This window comes from Armigeres subalbatus, chromosome 2, assembly GCF_024139115.2.
Source record: "Armigeres subalbatus isolate Guangzhou_Male chromosome 2, GZ_Asu_2, whole genome shotgun sequence".
NCBI classification, from domain to species: domain Eukaryota; kingdom Metazoa; phylum Arthropoda; class Insecta; order Diptera; family Culicidae; genus Armigeres; species Armigeres subalbatus.
Window position 1 is genome coordinate 133084888 of NC_085140.1, and position 21929 is coordinate 133106816.

General features: G+C 40.6%; 1 protein-coding gene and 1 long non-coding RNA gene across 2 annotated transcripts; both read left to right on the forward strand.

Moving 5' to 3' along the window:
* The first annotated feature begins 188 nt into the window (after positions 1-188).
* LOC134215132 (uncharacterized) lies at positions 189-11846 on the forward strand. The gene is made up of 4 exons (XR_009980038.1): positions 189-282; positions 348-606; positions 673-1665; positions 11627-11846. It is a non-coding gene; the product is annotated as an uncharacterized LOC134215132 (long non-coding RNA).
* A 1794-nt stretch (positions 11847-13640) lies between these two features.
* LOC134209252 (uncharacterized) lies at positions 13641-21646 on the forward strand. Its single transcript, XM_062685234.1, has 4 exons — positions 13641-13743; positions 13805-13914; positions 14049-14223; positions 21564-21646. Exons 1-4 carry the CDS (start codon positions 13641-13643, stop codon positions 21644-21646), a joined length of 471 nt encoding a protein of 156 aa, XP_062541218.1.
* The last annotated feature ends 283 nt before the right edge of the window (positions 21647-21929 follow it).

The window sequence follows — 21929 nt, forward strand, 5'->3', positions numbered from 1 at the left end:
AATTCGCTTTTCTAATTACATTTTTTCTATGTATAAATACGTAGAAATAACATGAATATTACATAGATGAAAATGCAACCCATTGATTATAATATGACTGTGTGAAATTACACAAAAAGAATGTAAGATCACATAAAAGTATAATGCAAATTTAAATCTAGCAACACTGTTCATCCGCTTTCCATCGCTGAAGTTTCACAACGCTCAGTCCGCTCTCCGCCATCTTTCGCAGCGAAGTATTTTTTCCAACATCATTTTTCGAAAGGTGTATTGATATTAATGGTAATATACATAGTTTAGTTTATTGTTCTTCAAAATGTTCTCTAATGTTTTTTTTTGTTTTGCAGCTTTATTGAAAAACAAAAACGAATAGCCGGAATCGCTCTCGGGAGTTCATTTGTGCGGACAATCGAACAGAAGCTATACAAGTTGCATCCAGATTCCAGACCATGTATCTATAAACCGGTACCAAGCTTGCAGCTCCCAACTAAATTTATTACCGGCCGGAGCAATGCTGAAAAAATGAGAAAAGGCCAAGATTACGCCCCGTTGTAATCCGTAAAAATGTCCTCAGTTATCTGTAACCGCAATGCAGCCAGGAAACAGGTACACCTGCATAATAATCTGCTTTTTGTTACTGTTTTTCATTTCTTATCCACATCTGCTTTCCAGAAACCAATTTGACACCGTAGCGTAGTACGATTTGTTGAACACAAATATCGCAAGGACGGTACCGGTCGTATGACTGGTGGCACACTCCTCACATCTGCTGGCTGGATGTAGGATGCACCGAATCGACGAGAGTTAGATGTTTAGTTTACTTGTTTTTTTAAAGCTTGTCCGGAATTTTCGCAAAAAAAACGCCGACTTTACCGACAGCAAAACTTTTAGCCAGAATGGGTTGCTGCGTACATAGACCATCAAGAAGCTCATTAATGAGAAATATACTATACTCGGCTGACGAGGAATCTCCACAGACATGCGCTGCGTCGAAGAAGTGGTTATTATTCCTACCGCCCCTGCGCAACTTAATTGCCGCGTTCGAGAAACATCTGAAAAAGCGTCTGCGTCACTCCCAGGTGCGTGGTATTTCCATCAAGCTGCAGGAAGAGGAACATGAACAAAGGGTTAACTACGTGCCAGAAGTATGCGCTATGAAGCAGGACACCATCGAAGTTGATCCGAGACCACCTTTAACAACATTGTCGTGCAGGTAACGAATCGTTCCGCACAAGGTTATAACCGACTGCAAATAACAACATGATTAAGTCCGAGATCACTGGAAAAATTTAAACATCTGTGGAAGGAGAGTATTTGTATTGTATGTAAATTGGCTGATTTGTGGAAAGAAGTTTGTAGAAATCTGAACGGCGACATATGCATCAAATGCTGGGAGCAGTTTGCAAAGTTTTCAACGAGGAAAAATAAACGCGCTTTCACCAACTGAGGTTTGGTTATGACACCAGCTGACCACAATCAATTTAGATATCCCCTCTGTACGCCGGGTAGGGCAAGTTGGAAGCAAAATCGATTGTACGGTGTCTCGCCAAGTGGAAATACAGGTAGTCAGCGAGTTGAACTTGCCACCATGACCTGTGAAGTGAGTCATCCGGCGGAGAATTCAACGAACACTGGATGAAGTTTTTGAAGCAGTGCAGGTATGAGGTAAAGTGAATTTAAAGTTTGTTGTTGATGTTAGTATTCAGGTTCCCCCAAACACACCCGACGCGATTATATCGCTTGGCGACTGCGATTCTGTCGCCGTTGATATGGAAACGGTAATGGAATATAGCCTGTAGTGACCCAACGATAGAATCGCGGCGAATAGTTGTCGCCGTCGCGGCGATGAAATCGTAAAGTGTGGGGGGCCCTTAATATTACACATGTTGTTTCAACAGATTTAAGGTTTCCCAGACCTGAGCGATATCATCTTCCGCGACGGCGACAACTAGTCGCCGCGATTTTATCGTTGGGTCGCTGTAGGCAATATTGCATTTACGCTTCCATGCCAATAGCGACAAAATCGCAGTCACCAAGCGATAGAATCGCGTCGCGTGTGTTTAGGGGGAACCTTCTGTCGCGATTAATTCCAGAAAATTAACGAATAGCAAACTGTATAAAAGTTGTGTCTAACATTTGTACATATTATGATTCTACGAATCCGGTGAGATTCATATGGGACAGTGGCGCATGAAAATACCTGAGTAGGACAGTCGAAGCATTGTCCTACCCATGATTATAGTAAGAACATACCGTGGAGGACAGAAATCCGTACAACACCGAATTCCATTCACTTCGTGAAATATCACTATAATTTGAAGTGGGTTTGGGGGATTACATTTATTAATCATTTATCTTACACTGATCTTGACAGTAAGCTTTCTGGCCGTTGAATGGAAATATGCTCTGAAATTTAAATATCACAATTGAATAACAAATCGCCACTCAGAAAACGCAATGTTTCAGGCGCCATTTTGTCATGTTAAATATTAAAGTTAGGAAATAGTTGTACGGGTTATGATCCTGTGATTCGAAATCCGTTCAAGGTGGACGGATTTCGAATAAGATTGTATTGATTTTATTCATTATTTTATCATATTTTTCGCTGTTTTCAATGTAATACAGTGGAGCACATGAAAAATAGAGGCCAGCGGGCACCTGTCTGTATCAATAACGAGCGTTCTATTTGTATACGACTCCTATTTGCTAGAGCCTTTTGACGTAGGACTTACGTCTCTCTTTACTATACCTGGTGTCATTTCAAAATTTCTAAATCGGCCGCGTTACGCTGTGTTGAAAGATTTCAAACGTTAATAGCTTTTACCCTAGTGAACAGATTTCTGCAGTTAACCCCTCAATCGACAGCTTTCAAGTATGCCTTTCATATTAATGCTTGATAATATCCGAAAACTTGTTTCAATAGGCCTAAAACTGTTTTCAAAGCAAAACATTGAATTCACGAAAACCTATAAATATGGGTACCCCATCATTCTTGCATCATTCCATTACCACGTTCTGATTGGTGCAGACGTCAACGAATGAGCTCACGCTAGGTCTGCTAAGAAGGCATAAAAAAGCGCAGCGCGAATTTTTCCTCTCAATCTGACCGAAACAGGCAAAGCAATAACAGCATCGCATCTTCGGAATTTTAGAACGGTTGCATCATCGTCTCAGCCACGCATTCGCAAACCTAAAGCCTTTTTAAGAGGAAGGCAGAATCGTCAGCATTCTCAGGTCAGCATCATCGGCATTTTCAGCCCGGCATTATTGTCGAGAAGCCAACAGTAAGCGCGGCACGGCGGTGTGTGACGATAGAGTGTCGACGACAACACTACTGATCAAGTTTTCTCGGCCGATGGCAGCAGCGGTTAAGCGTTTGGTATTCCTGCAGACATCGATTCATAATGTTTTAAACAATCATAAACTCCCAGTTGAACCGCTCAAGAGGAAATTTACATCTAACATTGTGAATGGATCTTTTCAGAACCACTAATATACTTACTAAAGAGTTTTCGCAATAGAATCATTTTGAAAATGTAGTACAATCAACTAATTAGAGAGCGTTTGTGTGACAATTTTATTAATTCGCGTTCATGGCGATGAAATGTTACAAAATTCTGTCTTCCTCGCTCACGACAAAAGAAAATGCGTTTCTTATTCTAAGGTTTCAACGAAAATTTTTGAAATTTCTCCATCAGAATTCCAAAATTGTCACTATTTTGAGTCTAAATATTTCAATTTAAAATTTGATTTATTTGTTGATGTGAATAGGTAAATAGCTACTGATTTTGTGTAACTTTCAAACGTTGGTATAAAGCTTTTGAATATTCTTGGTTAACGTGTTTTGTATTTCAGCAAGTATACTCTATTACCACTATTACCACTGAAAATCCATTCTGCGCCAAATCCGCGAGACCCAAAATTAAATTCTAAGCAAATACACGTTAAATATCAATGTTAAATATTACGCTGAACATTACAACAATTTAGTGAACGTCTTTTTTCGAGTTCGTTTTTATAATATTACTGATTTTAAGTATATGTTTTAACTTCAACGTTACACACGTTTGTACAAAATTGAAAATAGGATTAAGGAAAAAGCAGTTGATATAACAACTCATCTAGATGGTCCTTCTTGGAATTTCTGAAGAAGTCGCTCCAAAATTGTCTGCGGGTGTTTCTCCGAGAACATCTGTGGAAATTTCTCCATTCTTGCAAAAGGTTCCCCGGAAATTTATGCGGAATTTCATTTTTTGACGTAGAACTACGTCTGTCTTTTCTATATTGGGGTACACTTTACGTTTTCGAAAAATCAAAAAACGTCACGAAAATATGATAAACTTTGGACGTTAATATCTCAGCCGTTTCTGGATTAATTTTCAGTTTTTGGACTATTCGATCAAGACAGAGTCAACGCTTCACTTCACAGCGTACACTGAAGTCATTTTTTACGCGGCTTTTGTACACGATTCGCTTTTTATGCGATTTTTTTTCATTCGAATTTCGAGATTTCCATGGTTCGTTCAGACATATTTTGGGATTTACACGGTTTTTACGTTGTTCTAATTTACGCGGCCCACATCCTCCGCGTAAAACTGACTCCAGTGTGTTACAATATTTAGGTATGATAATATTTAGTATTGCAAACTTGCTAACAGTTTAGCAATAATAATAATATTTAGCAGTTTAGGTTTCGGTGAATCAGTCAATCTCGTAAGTGTATCGCAAGCTTCTTCTTCCATAGCACTACATTCCAACTGGAACTTGGTCTGCTTTTTAAAGTAATCTATTAGCATTGTTTTAGTTATTAATTGAAAGCTTTATATGCCCTATATTGCATGAGTATTGAGTATGTATCTTGTGTGACAAATACAATGGATACACTATGCTCGGGGTGTCGAGAATGTTTCCCATCCGAAAATATCCTAGATTGGATCGAGAATCGAACTCGCCATCTCCGGTTTCTGGACCTTTGTTCCTAAGGTCAACTGGAGACCTCAAGCCAGCATAGAAGTCAAATTAATGCAACTTACAGGGCTGCACCAGCTGGTGCAGTTCGTTTCAGCTAACTTACACGCGCGTTTTCTCTCAAAACCTTGAGGGCGTTTGACGGCAGCTTCTCGCTTACGTCTATGGATGCCAGTAGAAAAGCTCGGAATGTTCTTCACTGCTGCAGTGGATGTGTTCTGGGATACTTTCTTCGGTGTTTTTGCAGATTCCTAGCGGTTGCCACTGTCGAGGCTAATATTTCGTAACCGGACAGATACTTCCTGAATTTTTTTTGATCATTTTTGTTCGAGGTAGATTTGATTTCTGTGTCGGTTTGATGAGAAGATTTTGCCAAGGAATGGTATGCAACGCCGATTATTTATCCTGAATAGTTGATGTGAGAAATTTGGACATATTATGTATCTTAAAGGCATGGTCAAGTCAAGTCCTACGTCCACTTAGCGGTTATGTCACAGACATTACCCACTGTTCGTTTTTAATAAAACTAAGTGCTTAGGTGTATGGATTCCGATGCACCACGGTAGCACAGACAAACAGACATAACACCACAGAGAACAGACGTTCATCTTCATTCGCGTGCTTGTGTAAAAGTTTGTACTGGTCATTTTAAAGTATGTCGTTATGCCCCCGTTGCGCGGTGCTAGTGTGCTGATAAATATGGTTAAAATTTGCCGTTTTTTACTTTTTAGCGCTAGTGTTCATTCCGAATTGCTCCCAGGCTCACTCCTAGGTGGCAGCACTACATTGTTTATGAAGTGTATGCGAACGCCATCACTTAGTGGAATTGAGTTTTATGTAGGGCAGCCTGCGTTGGTGGCGCTGAGGTGTGATTTAAATCTTTACACACGTTTTTAACGAAAATTTGTTCGAGCATCCACGTCTGTTCTCTGTGATAACACATTGAACATTTACTCATCAAATTCATCGTCGTTCAAACACTAACGACATCTGTTGATTTCAGTTAGTTGGGCAAATCACGAACCAGATGGCGGTAGTGAGCAAAAGTCAAACTAGAGCAAATCCGATGCGCGCGCAACGAGTGATCGATTGGCCAACTAATGGTTATTTGAATTGACTAGTAAATCAGTGAATGATGGAAATTTGACGAGTGTTATGTCTGTTTGTGACGGTAGCATATGGATCAATTAAAGATCTAATACTATCAATACTATTTCAATTTCTAGATCTATAAAAATATAATTAAAACGTTTCAAAGTTAATCAGAGGTTTGAAAGTTTATCAGAGTTTATTTAACTGGCAATCGTGCAAGTTTCCAGGGATTACTTACTTACTTGATGGGCAACAGCTCTTTGATGAACTTATGGAGTATCCTTCTCCACTGGACTCGATCCTGGGCCAATCGCTTCCAGTCGCCCTGAACAATGAGACCCTCAGGTCCTCTTAAACTGGAAATAGCCATCGTGTACGCGGCTTTCCACGAAGCCTGCGGCCTCTTCCGGGTTCTCTACTAAATATTATCTTCGCTTGACGTTCTTTCGGCATACCAACAACGTGTCCAGCCCACCGCAGTCTGCCGTGTTGTATAAGCTTAACAATATACAACCCTTTATACACCTGGTACAAATCCAGTCTTCAAGATGCAGCACCAAGCAAATGTTTATCCACAGACAAACAGACATAACACATTGAACATTTACTCATCAAATTTATCGTCCTTCAAACACTAACGACATCTGTTGATTTCAGTTAGTTGGGCAAATCACGAACCAGATGGCGGTAGTGAGCAAACGTCAAACTCGAGCAAAAACGATGCGCGCGCCACGAGTGATCGATTGGCCAACTAATGATTATTTGAATTGACCAGTAAATCAGTGAACGATGGAAATTTGACGAGTGTTATGTCTGTTTGTCTGTGGTTTATCCGTGCTGCCGCACTCGAATGAACTTTCGCTTCGGACTGGAACGTGCACTCGTAAAAATGAACATGAGCCCGAGGGTAGGCTGGATGCTCATGTTTTGCACCGAGCTCACAGCGGCGCTCGAACATTGATGTTTTCAGCGCGGCTGTGAGCGCCGCTTTGAGCACGGTACAAAACATCGGTTACAATCAACAGACAATGCTTAGTTGGCTTGGCTTAGTATTTTGGTGTTAAAACCCTATACTTCTAGCCATTTTCAATTAAATTTTACAAAATTTTTATACGCTGGTGTTCGTGGAACATATTTATTCTCCTCGCACATCGAGAAAACCTTTGCATCCTCAAATACCACAGAAAGGAGATTTCGTTAACCCGGTAAGGTAGATGAACAGAAATATAGATCAAGGATTCACTTAGAAAAGTGATGTAGTCTTAAGTTGAGAAACTAGTCAAAGATATGAGAGAACAATCTCAGAAATATACGAATATGTAGCACTATGATGATTGTCGTCCACTCGTACCAGACGCAGGCCAATGAGAAAAACAATTCTGAAAGCTTCTAAGAGTTTATTGAAATCTGTAGGAATCACAAATATACACCTATGTTTGCAAGGAATTTTAGAAATTGAAAAGAAAATGGTCTGAAATTCGGAGTAACATTGTTCTTGAGATTTCAGAAAACCCGTGAATAATACTGAACACCCTTAAAGATTCTTGGACGATCAGAAGCTTTACTGGTAGATCGTAGTGAAATTCTAAAGAATTTTTAAAGGTTAGAATTTCTAGAAGTTTGTGATAATATTGAAATAATTGAAATTGTATTGAAATCATCCAATATTTTATAAAATTTACAGGAATCCATTACCACTTCTGGAAATTCGTAAAAATGTTTGAAGATATGCTTTTAAGAAATGTTCTATAAACACTAGAAATGTAATTATTGTCCTAATAGTCTTAGGGTATCTTATAACTTATCTGAGGATGTCCGAAAAAATCTCTCTTCTGAGAGGATGCCCGGAAACTCGCTGAAATTCCATAAAAGTATTCTATAGATTTGATAATCCAGTTTTTGTCCTACCCACGTCTCAGGACCTGACCGCGCTTTTGATATAGGAGGAGAGAAATATGGACTTCCGATGGGACTTCTCAAGGGCTTCTGAAAGGAACTCTTTTGGACTTCCGGGAGAAAGCCTTACGGGCTTCCGAAAGGAATCGGTATGGTCTTCTGAATGAAATACTTACGTGCTTACGTGAATCCATAGTGCTTTCGAAGGGAATCCTTACAAGCATCTGAAGGGAACCTTAACGGGCTACCTAAGAGAATCTTTATGGTATTCCTAAGGGAATCCCCTCGGGATTTCGAAGGGAATTCTCACGGACTTCCAAAGAGAATCCTTATGGACTTTGGATAGAAATCCTCACGGCCTTCTAAAGGGAATCCTCACGGGCTTCCGAAGGAAATCCTTGCGGCCTTCCGGAGGGAATTATTGATTCCTACGGGCTTTCGAAGAGAATTTTCACGGGCTTCCGAAGGGAATCCTCACGGGCTTCCGAAGAGAATCCTTAAGGGCTTATAAAGGAAAGCCTTACGGGTTTCCGAAGGGAATCCTTACGGTCTATCGAAGGGGATTCCTCATGTACTTCCAAAGGGAATCCTCACGGGCCTCCTCACAGGCTTCCGTAGGGAATTCTTCGGGCTTCTGAGGGCATCCTGACGGGCTTTCGAGAGGAATCCTTACTGGCTTCCGGAGGGAATCCTTACGGGTTTCCGAAGGGAATCCTTAAGGACTTTCGAAGGAAAACCTTACGAGCTTCCGGAAGGAAACCATACGGGCTTTCGAAGGGAACTTATTAGGGCGTCCGAAGAAAATCCTCACGGGCTTCCGAAGGGACTCCTAACGGATTTTCGAAGGAAAACCTTACGGGCTTTTGAAGGAAATCCTCACGGGCTTTCGAAGGGGATTCCTCACGGGCTTCCGGAGGAATTCCTCACGTACTTCCTACGGGAATCTTCACGGGCTTCCGAAGGGAATTCATTAGGGTGCCCGAAGAAATCCTTACGGGCTTCGGAAGGGAATCCTAACGGACTTTCGAAGGAAATCCTTACGGGCTTTCGAAGGGAATCCTCACGGCCTTTCGGAGGGAATTCTTACAGGCTTGCGAAGAGAATTTTTACGGGCTTCCGAAGGGAATCATCACGGGCTTCTGAAAGGAATCCTTGCGGGCTTTCGTATACAAATTCATTAGGGCGATCGAAGGAAATCCTCACGGGTTTTCGAAGGGAATCCTCACGGCCTTCCTGAAGGAATTCCTACGGGCTTTCGAAGGGAAGTTTCACGGGCTTCCGAAGGGAATCCTCACGGGCTTCCAAAAGGAATCCTCGCGGGCTTTCGAAGGGCATTCCTTGCATACTTCCTACGGGAATCTTCACGGGCTTCCGAAGGGAATTCATTAGGGCGTCCGAAGGAAATCGTCACGGGCTTCGGAAGGGAATCCTAACAGACTTTCAAAGGAAATCCTTACGGGCTTTCGAAGGGAATCCTCACGGTCTTTCGGAGGGAATTCTTACGGGCTTCCGAAGAGAATTTTTACGGGCTTCCGAAGGGAATCTTCACGGGCTCCCGAAAGGAATTCTTGCGGGCTTTCGAAGAAAAATTCATTAGGGCGATCTAAGGAAATCCTCACGGGTTTTCGAAGGGAATCCTCACGGCCTTCCGGATGGAGTTCCTACGGGCTTTTGTAGGGAATTTTAACGGGCTTCCGAAGGGAATCCTCACGGGCTTTGCTTGCAAAGGGGATTCCTCACGGGCTTCCGGAAGGATTCCTTACATACTTCCTACAGGAATCTTCACGGGCTTTCGAAGGGAATTCATTATGGCGTCAGAAGGAAATCCTCACGGGCCTAGAAAGGGAATCCTAACTGACTTTCGAAGGAAACCCTTACGGGCTTTCGAAGGGAACCCTCACGGGCTTCCGAAAGGAATCCTCGCGGGCTTTCGAAGAAAAATTCATTATGAAGGCGATCGAAGGAAATCCTCACGGGTTTTCGAAGGGAATCTTCTCGGCCTTCCGGAGGGAATTAATACGATCTTTCGAAGGGAAGTTTCTCGGGCTTCCAAAGGGAATCCTCACGGGCTTCCGAAAGGAATCCACCGGGCTTTCGAAGGGGATTCCTCACGGAGTTTTGGGGGATTTATTACGTACTTCCTAGGGGAATTCTCCCGACCTTCGAGGGGAATTCTCACGAGCTTCCGAGGGAAATCCTCACGGGCTTCCGGAGTGCATCCATACGGGCTTTCGAAGGAATCGAAGAAATCTTAACGGGCCCTGAAGAAATTGCATATGGGGCACCTTGGGATTCCCTTCATAATCCCATCGAATTTTTCGAAGAATCCCCTCAGGAATCCAAAATGGATTCCCTTCAGAGTCCCAAAAGGATTCTCTTTAGAATTCAAAAAGGAAATCCATCTGAGACTTCCAAGGAATTCTTTTTCAGAATTCGAATATTTATTTTTCTATTCCTAAAAGGATTTAAAAGGTTTTTTCTTAGTATCCAGAAACGGTTTTCCTTCGGAATCTCACGATTCCTTTAGAAATCCTTATAGGATGCTCCTCGGATCCCAAAAGGATTCGCTTCGGGTTTCCGAAAGAATTCACGATTTACTTCGGAATAACGAAAGAACTCATTTCGGGATCCCTGAAAAATTCCCGTCGGGATTCACGAAGGATTCCTTTTAGAATCTGATGGAAAACCTTAAGGGCCACCAAAGGAATTCTTTTTTAGGATCCGAAGATCCGAATGGGTTTTTATTGAATTCCAAAAGATTGTCTTCGGAATCCCAAAAGGTTTCTTTCTGGTATCCAAAAACGATTTCATTCAGAATTCCACGATTTCCTTCGTTTCTTCGAATCCCAAAATCATTCTCCCCGGAATCCCAAAAGAATGCACTTCGTATTCATTTTGGAGAACTCTCATTAGGCTTCCCTCCAAAGCCCATAGGGATTCCTTTCGGAATCCTATAAGGTCATAAGGACTCCATTCTGAATCCCCTAAGAGGTCGTATACTAATTACGTAAGCACATATGGGGGAGGGGGGTCTGCCATTTTCTTACTCTTCATATAAACAAAAAATAATTTGTATGGGAAAAATCTTACAAGGGGGGGAGAGGGGTCCGAAAAACCAAGAAAAAATGCTTACGTAATTATTGAACGACCCCTAAAGACTCTCTTTGAAATCCCATAAGAATTCCCTTCGAAATCTCAGGATTTATTTTGGAATTTCATAAAGACTCCTTTTGGAATCTCATTAGGATTCCCTTCGAGTTCGATAAGGATTTATTTTGAAATCCCATAAGAACTTCCTTTGGAATATCATCAGTGCTCCATTCGGAATGCGTAGCAGGATGCTCTTTGGAATATCAAAAAGATTCTATTTTGAAGCTCAAGGATTTTTTTCGGAATCCCAGAAGGTTTTCTTTCGGAATCCCAGAAAGATTTCATATGGAATCCCATTAGGACTCTATTTGGAACTCCAAAAGAATTCTATTTATAATCCCAGAAAGATTCCATTCAGAACCCAGATGCATTCTTTTCAGTATCCCAGGGATGTTTTCAGAATCTCACAAGGCAATTCTGGGGAATCATCAGTGATGTTTTTCAAAAAATAACAAACATGAATCGTTCTAAAAAATATCTATTATCGCTCACAAGCATCACTTTTTATTCTCATTTTCAGCGTTCGACGTCCCCCAAGACTTCTGAAGTCAGTGCCGCTGTTGTTTTCCACGCTGGCAAGTTATCTGGAAGTGATCTGCGAGTTTCGAGTGAGAAGCCGCTCACGTTTCGCCGCATCGGAAGCTTATATTCACTATGGCTCTTTGACCTGGCTGATATTGCCATTACATTTTAGAGCTGCGGATAGACCGATCCAGGACAACGAATCAAAAATCAAATAAACGAAAAATGGTCACCGAGTTGCATTAGGGCTCATTCACAAATTACATAACGCAAAAAAGCACAGATTTAAACCCCCACCCACCCCTCCGTGACTTGTTTGTAACATTTCCTTTATACCCACCCACCCCCATCTGTGACGCATAACGTCTTACCAAAATTTCACAAAAATGATAAATTGGTATTTTTAGCGAACTCTTCCTTAACTTTCTTCATGGTACATAATAATACTGTCAAATTTGAATTTAATTAGAAATTTCGTTTTTTATATTTTATTATCTTAAATGTTACCCGTAACAGAACTAAGCAAACCCACCCACCCCCTAGACAAACCGTAACATTTTGTAACGCAATACTGTGTACCCACCCACCCCTTTATGCGTTATGTAATTTGTGAATGAGCCCTTATGCCGCTTCAGCTGTATAGAAAAACATTTCTTTGCATGACATTATTTTATTAATAGAAACATATATTATCAAATTATAAATATATAAGAACAATTAAGTATCATGCCAATTCAATAAAAATAAATTTGAAAACGAAAATTCATCGGAATAATTTCATTCATTTCAGTGCATTGCGCACGGATTTACATCACATTCTTCTACATCGTTTTGATTACATCTTATTTTTTACATCGAAAGAAATTACATCGCTCTTGTTTATTACACAGCAAGCTCTCGAGTACATCGTGCAATGTAATATTCAACAAGCGATGGATTCAACGGGTTGCAGCGATTTCGATGTAATATTCAACAACTTTTTTTGCTGTGTAGCATACGTTTGCGTTGCGTTTGACAGTTTTCCCATGGGAAATGTGTCAAACGCAACGCAAACGTATCCTATGTGCGGGGCTCTTAAAGGTAAACTACTTCGACCCTACTTACTCAATTTTGGCATCCCGTACGGATGTTCGAGGTTGGGTGAATTAAACTCACTACTGGGTAGTTTACTTCTTCCGTGCCAGACGATTGAATCTTCTCTCAAAAAAAAATATCACGGTAGAGTACACGGATAAAAATATACACTAATAAAAATCCACACATTTTTATTGGCAAAAATCTAAAGAAATTTCCAAATAAATTTTATGTGTGCGTTAATAACCACCCGCTATGGGAAAATCCACATAAAAGTTATTAGTTAATAAGAGTTATGTGTGTTTCCACATATACGTTATGCGAATTCACATAGCCGTTATGTGGGAAATGCTATAGTCAAAATGTATGTGTGCCACACATAATGGATATGATTGGATTTTTGTCAGTGTACCATTGACTATTATGTGGGAACAATCCAATTACATTACATTATATAGTAAACAATAGGTTATACAGTTATTGAATGGGTACATCAGATGATCTAGAATATAAAATACAACACAAAAACTTTGTTTTCTATTGTAACATTTTAAATATATTGTTTTTCTTTTGCTTGGGAAAATTTTTGTTAGAAATGAGAAAAATGAACAGAAAAATATTTTTTTAAATCATACATCATGATAACCTTTTTAATGTTATGAGTTATCCAGACTACGAGCTATATCGCTTGATATAGAGTAGCTTGATATCAAAGTTCACATATCTTATTTTTACTGCAAATAATGCATATGACATCTCATGTCAAGATACCATCAAGTGACATAGCTCGTAGTCTGGATGGCACATTAATCGACCCATTGCACAAATTTAACCAACCTTATAATCAGTCTGTTAGAAATAAAAATTTTGGGTTCATACACTAAACCCCCGATTTGAGTGAAATGTACCGAATATTAGATACTTTTTTCTAACCGTGTATGTTTTCTGACGAAGTTCATTTTTGTTGTGACATCCTCAACCACAGTTGCGTGAAAATATCTCCGAATTCTCCGAAGAAAAGAAATAATGCCTCCAAGAACGGTGAGTAAATACCCGCAGTTTGAAATTAGACAGAAAATAAATCTTTCATATTTATTTTCAGCGGGAGCAGCAAATAAATCCGCCCGTGATCTTGCCCGAGACACAGCAGCAAAACAAAATGGCGCTCGTAAACGTGCAAAGCTCTACAACCAGGGATATTTATTGGAAGCTGTAAGTTTAATGGATAACGTAGATAATGTAGATTACCTCACGTGTTCAGGGGTTGAAAATGACCGATTTTTACGTGACGTAACATTTTTAATGCAATTAATTAATGATAAATTCCTACTCCTAATTCTTTCCAGCTCAATGAAGCGATGTCCAAGAGGAATGGTGCCGGTTTCACCAATAGTGGCCTTGTATTTGTAGCGACAAACACCGCTAGAAGCACGACAGAGGACAATGGGCAAAGATATTCCGACCCATTGAATTTAAGCCAAAAGGCAGTTCAGGTAGACAAAAATCAGTATGCCGAAAAACGTTCGACTGCTGGCAAAAAACATCGGACAGGTTTTGAACTCAAAAACAATTGTACAATGACAAAACTAATTCTCACCGTACACAGAAAAAAATTTCGTGGTAAAAACTACTATTTTGTAGACTACGCTCTGTTTTTAAAACTACCATGAAATTTCAGTGAATTCTACCACGGTTTCAGAGAAATTCACCACTGTTTCAGTTCATGTGACAACATTCCGCATGGGCCACAGTTGATTTTTACTGCGCGCATGGTAAAATCAAACGGGTTTGTTATCTGCTGAAAATCGTCGGTGCATATTCTTAAAATAACCCTCGGAATGGTAGTTTCGACTGCAATATTTTTTTGCGTGTAGTCAGAAAAATCGTCAATCGATTCAATCGTTGACATTAATGAAAATAGCTAGTCAAACACGACGTCGTTGAAACCAGGTTCAGCTAGAAAGCTAGTAACCGAGTTTACTGCCAACGTTTCAAATAACCCAACGAAAAGCTCATATCAGCGATGGAAGCGTCTGATCCCAGATTATCCACCGAGTTGTAAGGGAAATTGAAGATGCCTTCGATGACTGGGATGTTGGTCTAAATACAAGTCCACAAGTCCTTGCCAGCAAAGTGTCTGCTGATGATATGCAACCAGACTCAAAGCCCGATGATCGATCACGTTTCCCAGTTCCTTGTCTGTCTCACGGTCATGGTAATGGATCTCGGCCAAGTAATCGCGCCTTCTCAATTCTTCCAACAAGCTCTGACGAAGATTTACCGAATGACAGGAAGCTTGCTAGACCTGGAAATAATAAATACGTTTTATACATTCACCAGAGAAAGTACAGCAGCGGGTTGCTTCAAGAGTAGGAGAAAACAATTTGTCACAGATTACAACATTGGCTTTTGCAACACGAATCAACAAAGGCATCGCTGAGAAAATCGCTAACTTGAACAAAGCAATGAAATACGCAGTTGCGCGTAAAGTTATTCGAGACGTTGAGTGTCAATACATCAAAATAACCATGACAAACTGTTTTTTCTTGAATTTCATGATTTATTTCTTGAATCTTATGTGACTTTATTTTTACTTCACGTGGTTAGTCATTAACCACAGAGCATTTGGGCTATTCTACGAGTCGAGTGACGTGAGGTGAGTCGATTTTAGCAATTCTCACGTGAGGTGACCATGTTATTCAAATGGGGCTATACGACTCTTCTCACGTCATTCGAGCAATCTCACGTCACTCCACTCGTAGAATAAGCCCAATTTTCATAAAATGTCTCCATTTTCACTTCACGTGGGCTGTTGCCATATACAGGACATTTTACTTGAATTGTTACGTTACTTTTCATCTGTTTGTTATGTTTATGATAAACCAAACCATGTTTGGTAAATTTTAACATTGTATGGCTTTCATTTGATTAATAAATAAATATTCATATCAAAAGCAGTTTATTCAATTTTCTAGTAAAATACTATCGAACAGTAAAAATTGTGGTTATACCATACACCGTATTGTAGAACTACTTATTTCATTACTATTCATAACAATACGTGCATAATACCCCTTTTTGTACAGCTACTTTAGAGAAACAATTGAATTTAAGGTAAAATTCATTTAATGCTCAGTTTTATCAACAATAAGTTTACTATAAATCGAATTTTTTTTTTTAACCAGTTCATTTATTTTGTAGGCTCAGTCGTGTGTGACACTTTGCGGAGCCGCAATTCTCAAGTATGATATATTTACATGGTATATCATCTTATCTTAACAGTTAGTTGGGAGGGGACATAGACCATAATACTCGTGGCGACTCAAGGTTAGAAAAACTTAATACAGGACGGACGGGGTAGGGATTTGGGTTTAGGTTATTTCAGCTGCTCATCCGGGCGTTTGACGTTGAACGTTGAAAACGGTTTTGCGTGGCGTCGTGCTCGATTTTGGTTCGTCAGGAGCATCTTCCGGATGGCCAGAGCTTCGGGGTACATGGTACAGAGAAACAGAATCGGACAAAAAAAAACTGAGAAAGAGAAGAATATAGGCATTAAACTTTGATGTCAGCCAAACAAAGAAAGGCATAGATGGCCTGCATATATATCACATCGCGATCTCCCAAAACACCTCTTATATCCCGGAAGGGTTGTTTACCTCGGGCCACAAGGGTATCCAATAGTTGCTCTCTGGAGGCGTCATTTTCCGAGCAATACCAAACTACGTGATCGATGTCATCGTAACCGGCTCCGCACCTACATAGGTTGCTATCGACCAGGTTTATTCTGTAGAGATGTGTGTTTAGTGAATAGTGATTAGACATAAGTCTCGACATCGTGCGAATGAAGCCTCGACTTAAGTCCTCACCTCTGAACCACGCTCGCGCAGAAACTTTAGGAACTATGGAAAATAGCCACCGTCCAAGTTCATTGTGTGACCAAATCATTTGCCAATTTTGAAGAGTACTCTGACGGACTAATGGGAAAAACTCGTTATTAGAGATTTGTCTATCATAAACTTCACCTTCCTGTGCGCCCACCTTTGCTAGCGAGTCCGCCTTCTCATTGCCATAGATTAGGCAATGGGATGGGACCCATACAAAGGTAATCTTGAATGATCTTTCGACCAAATCACACATCTGCTCTCTTATCGTTGTAAGAAAGTAAGATGCGTGCTTAACAGGTTTCATCGACCGGAGTGCCTCGATAGAACTAAGACTATCCGAGAAGATGAAATAATGGTCTACGGGCTGATCGGAAATTATCCCCAAAGCGAAATTAATTGCTGCCAGCTCAGCAACATAAACCGAACACGGTTCTTGAAGTTTTCGGAAGGTGGTTGAACTTACGTTGAAAACACCGAAGCCAGTGGATCCGTTAATGCGAGAACCATCAGTGAAATATCTGTTATTGCAATTGACATGTTCATATTTTTCAGAAAAAATGGAAGGGATAGATATTTGTCGAAGATGATCTGGTATTCCTTGAATAGCGTGTTTCATGGACAGATCGTATTCAATTGAGGAACTGTCGTTGACGAAGTGAACTCGAGGTGGATTATAGCATGGAAGACAGAGATCTGACGATATGTAGTTGAGATAGACTCGCAGGTATCTTGAACGATGAGCCAGTTCAAGCATATTATCGAAGTTTTCTAATACAAGTGTGTTACTTGTTCCACATTTGATCAGTATTCTGAGTGAGAGCTCCCAGTAACGGTGCTTTAAAGGAGTGACTCCAGCGAGCACCTCCAGGCTCATGTTATGCGTTGAATGCATACAGCCAAGTGCAATACGCAAACAACGATATTGAATTCGTTCCAATTTGATTAGGTGGCAATCAGCTGCTGAGAGGAAGCAGAAAGAGCCATACTCTAAAACAGAGAGAATAGTCGTTTTATATAGTTTGATGAGGTCTTCCGGGTGAGCGCCCCACCAAGTTCCGGAGATAGAACGGAGAAAATGGATCCTTTTTCGGCATTTCTCTAACAAATAATCAATATGTGTTTTCCAGGTACACTTGGAATCAAACCAGACCCCAAGGTATTTAGAAGATAAAGATTGGTTTATGTCATCTTTCAACAGCTTTAATTTCAGTTGAGCTGGGTACCGCTTCTTAGTAAACACTACCAATTGAGTTTTTTGCGGAGAGAACTCGATCCTAAATGTCGCCCAAACAGTCAGGTTATTTAGGGAATTTTGCAATGGTCTTTGCAGGACATTTGCACATGAACCTCTTAAGGAGATCACGGCATCATCTGCAAGTTGTCTAAGCGTGCATTGTCCTTCCAAACAATTGTTAATATCTTTAACATAGAAACTGTAAAGCAAGGGACTTAAACATGAACCTTGGGGAAGGCCCATGTAGCTATTTCTGGAAGTTGTCAGAGTGCCGAGAGTAAAGTTCATATGTTTTACTGACAACAAATTGTACAAGAAATTATTCAAAATAACGGGTAATCCACTACTGTGCAGATTTTCCGACAGTACTTCTATGGAAACAGAATCAAAAGCGCCCTTAATATCCAAGAAAACTGAAGCCAGTTGCTCCTTGTGCGCATAGGCCAGCTGTATATCTGAAGAGAGCAACGCTAGACAATCATTTGTTCCTTTACCTTTTCGAAAACCGAATTGAGTATTTGACAGTAATGCATTTTGCTCGACCCAATGGTCAATTCTTGAAAGGATCATTTTCTCCAATAATTTCCTCATGCACGATAGCATGGCAATCGGTCGGTATGAATTGTGATTAGACGCTGGTTTCTCAGGCTTTTGAATAGCTATTACTTTGACCTGTCGCCATTCAGGTGGCACAATGTTGTACTCCATGAAACAGTTGTACAGGTCGAGTAATCGCCTTTTTGCGACATCTGGGAGATTTTTTAGAAGATTGAATTTGATGTTATCGCATCCCGGAGCAGAGTTATTCGATGAAAGAAGAGACATAGAAAGTTCCAGCATTGAGAATGGTCCACCCAAAGAACCGGGATCAGTGATTGATTCTCGAAATAGCGGTTCTGCTGGTACGGAATCTGGACAGACCTTTTTTGCGAAGTTGAATATCCATCGATTGGAGTATTCTTCACTCTCGTTTGTGGAAATGCGGTTCCGCATGTTGCGGGCCGTTTTCCAAAGTGTTGTCATTGAGGTTTCTCGCGATAGTCCCTCGACAAAACGTCGCCAGTAGCTACGTTTTTTAGCCTTGAGAAGATTTTTGAGCTTTCTTTCAAGCCTCAAATACTCTTCGAAAAGCTCAGACCTTCCGTGTTTACGGAAAGCCTTGAAGGCATCAGATTTCTCGGAATACAACTTAGTACATTCATCATCCCATCCAGGAGTGGCTGGTCTTCTTATGACAGATGTACTTGGAACGCGTCGTTTCTGAGCTTCTAGTGCGCTTTTATGAATCAATTCGGTAAGGAATCGATACTCATCCAGCTGAGGAAGAATATCAGTTGATTCAATACCAATTTTTACCGCCGATGCAAATATTTGCCAGTCAATGTTTTTCGTGAGGTCGAAAGGAACATTAACTGGCACTGATCGTTGATAGCCGCTTTTGATTGTGGTGACTATCGGCATGTGGTCACTACCATGGGGATCTTGGATTACCTTCCACGTGCAATCTAATGATAGTGAATTAGAGCATAAAGACAGATCTATTCGACTTTCCTGACCTTGAGGTCCTATTCGAGTTACTTCGCCTGTGTTCAAAATATTCAAGTTGAAATCGTCGCACAAATCATAGAAAATAGGCGCTCTGTTATCGTCTCTAGTTTCGCCCCATGCAATACCATGTGCATTCATATCACCCAGTATTAAAACTGGGGATGATAAAAGAGAGACTGCGCTCCAAAGATGCCGACGATTAAGTGGGGCATTTGGGGAATATACACTGAAGCTATGCAAAGGTCTTTATTCTTTACATTTACTTGGCAAGCGACGATTTCTAAACCATTAACAGTCGGAATGGAATTCTGTAGAAAGTGTGACATTTTTGATTCCCAAAAGAACGCCACCATAATGATCATTCCGATCTTGGCGAATAATGTTAAAATCGTGGAAGTTGATTTCATCTTCAGAAGAAAGCCATGTTTCACAAAGTGCAAATATATCGCAATCGGAGTTGCGAATTAAAACTTAAACACGTCCAATTTATGTTTCAGACTATGACAGTTCCACTGCAGCACAGTGATTGTATCTTGTATGGCCGTATTATCCATCGAAAGATACAAGTCCTGCAAGAAGGGCCATGAAACAGTCAATTGCTTCAGATAACTTTCAACTGTTGGAATAAAGAGGTCAATGATTGGCCTCAATGAATTCGGAATATTGAATAAGTTCAAAATACGATCCACAAGGTCCTTAAAGGATATCAATCCTCGCTTGGACGAGATTCTTTTCTTGGAAGTGCGAGTAGCAGTTTTCTGCTCAGAGATATTCCTTGACTGATGTTTCTTTGTAACATCACTTTTAGGCAATGGCGGGAATGTCTTACTGCAACATGGGTCAAAAGGAGCAGTATAGACAGGCTGCTTCGGAATTTTAAATAATCCCCCATTACCATCAGTTTTAGGCAAGCTTCTAGGGATGATTTTTGTTTTCTTGCGGCGCAATCCCGGTGAAGACAGTTTCTTCCTCTTTTCTGGTACGTGTACCTCCGCAGAATCATCCATATCGGCTACGTCAGAGTCCGATTCGTCTATGGAAATGACATCATAAAAATCACTTACTTGAACGGCAGCTGAAATAGCAGCCGTTGCGTTGGCAGTTGCGGATGTGTCTTGCGACTTCATCATTTCTGCATACGACTGCTTAGAGCGCTGTACTAACGAGCGCTTAACTTTTTGGTGCGCTTTTTGTACACCGGGCATTCTTGCAGAACCATGGGGAGGGTCCATGCCACAATAAGCGCACTTTGTAACTTGTTGTTGGCAGGACTCCTCCTATGCTTTTCAAAACATTTGCCACAACGGGGCTTGTTGTCGCAAAACTCGGCAGTGTGCCCCAACTGTTTGCAGTTGGTACAACTGAAAACTCTGGGACGCACCGGAAACAACATATTTTCGATATCTACATATTTTGGGAGTATCGAACCGGCAAACGTTACCCGTAGCGAACCTGACTTCGAATATACTTTTTACCATCTACCATAGCTGCTGAATGCAATTCCTTGCAGTCCAGAATATCCACGGTAGACTGCAGGGCATTCTTTAAACGGCCTTTTCCTGCAAGTACATCCTTGCAAGTCAGGCTCGCTGCGGTAATTACGCCTTCAATCTCGACCTCCCGCGAGGGGACGTAAACCAAATATTCAACATTATAGTTCTGGTCTTTTGCGATAGCATTTGCATCCTGGTATGTAGGTGCGGTTACACGTAGTTTGTTCCGATTGATCTGATGAAAATCAGTTTTCGGAAAACGACGCGTCAAGTCACGTTTGATTCCTAAGAAATCAATACTTTTCACTTTCTGCCGAAAGTAAACAACCCAGGGACCAGGTGATGTGGCCTGGTAAAATCGCGTGCGAACGACATTGTCTTTGGGAGGCGTTTCGCCTCCACTCACTTCGTCCATGTATCAAAGATAAAAAAAACTTAAATAAATTTATTTAAGAAAAAAATATTTTTTTGGACCAGGCTAATGCCCACTCTTTCTGCACTGTCCGATTCTTTCTGTCGAGAAAAAAGTGTACCCAACTCCACCGCATGCAAACAATACAAAGCGAATAGGTACTTATCCGTTTTGTTGCTGCCTTTGTAGGTGCCTACGAACGTCGTCCTACGGGGATGGATGATGCTCTGTCCGAATGCTGATATTCACGGCGCTGTAATGATTACCGGTTGGTAATTTACCAATTACAGCCCGCTTCCTTCTGGTCGCCAGGAATTCACCTTGCGAAACTTCGGTGCCGGTGCGGTGGCAAAGTAAACTTAAAAGCACTTGATCGAGTTCGCGTGAAGAGATCCAAACTAAATGCGTCTGACTCGTTCCGATGCGACACAGGGAATGAATAAATCGAATTGTTATGCGAAAAAAAATGTATAAAATTAATCATGTTTTTGTATTGTTACGATGCTTAGCCATTCATAGTTCAGTAAATAGTTCATAACAATACATTCTAATGTATTTCTATAATTGTATCTACAATATATTCTATATTTATATTATTGTTTTAAAAGGTAGTATTACAATAAATTGAATTGTTTTGCTAAAATATTTTTTATTCG

What these genes read in the sequence shown, in the direction of transcription:
- LOC134209252 (XM_062685234.1), top strand. Translation starts at nt 13,641, where the DNA reads ATGTTTTCTGACGAAGTTCATTTTTGTTGTGACATCCTCAACCACAGT. An exon ending in AGGGATATTTATTGGAAGCT is followed by an intron (nt 13,915 to 14,048) that starts GTAAGTTTAATG and finishes AATTCTTTCCAG; the next exon opens with CTCAATGAAGCGATGTCCAA. An exon ending in AAATCAGTATGCCGAAAAAC is followed by an intron (nt 14,224 to 21,563) that starts GTTCGACTGCTG and finishes TACCAATTACAG; the next exon opens with CCCGCTTCCTTCTGGTCGCC.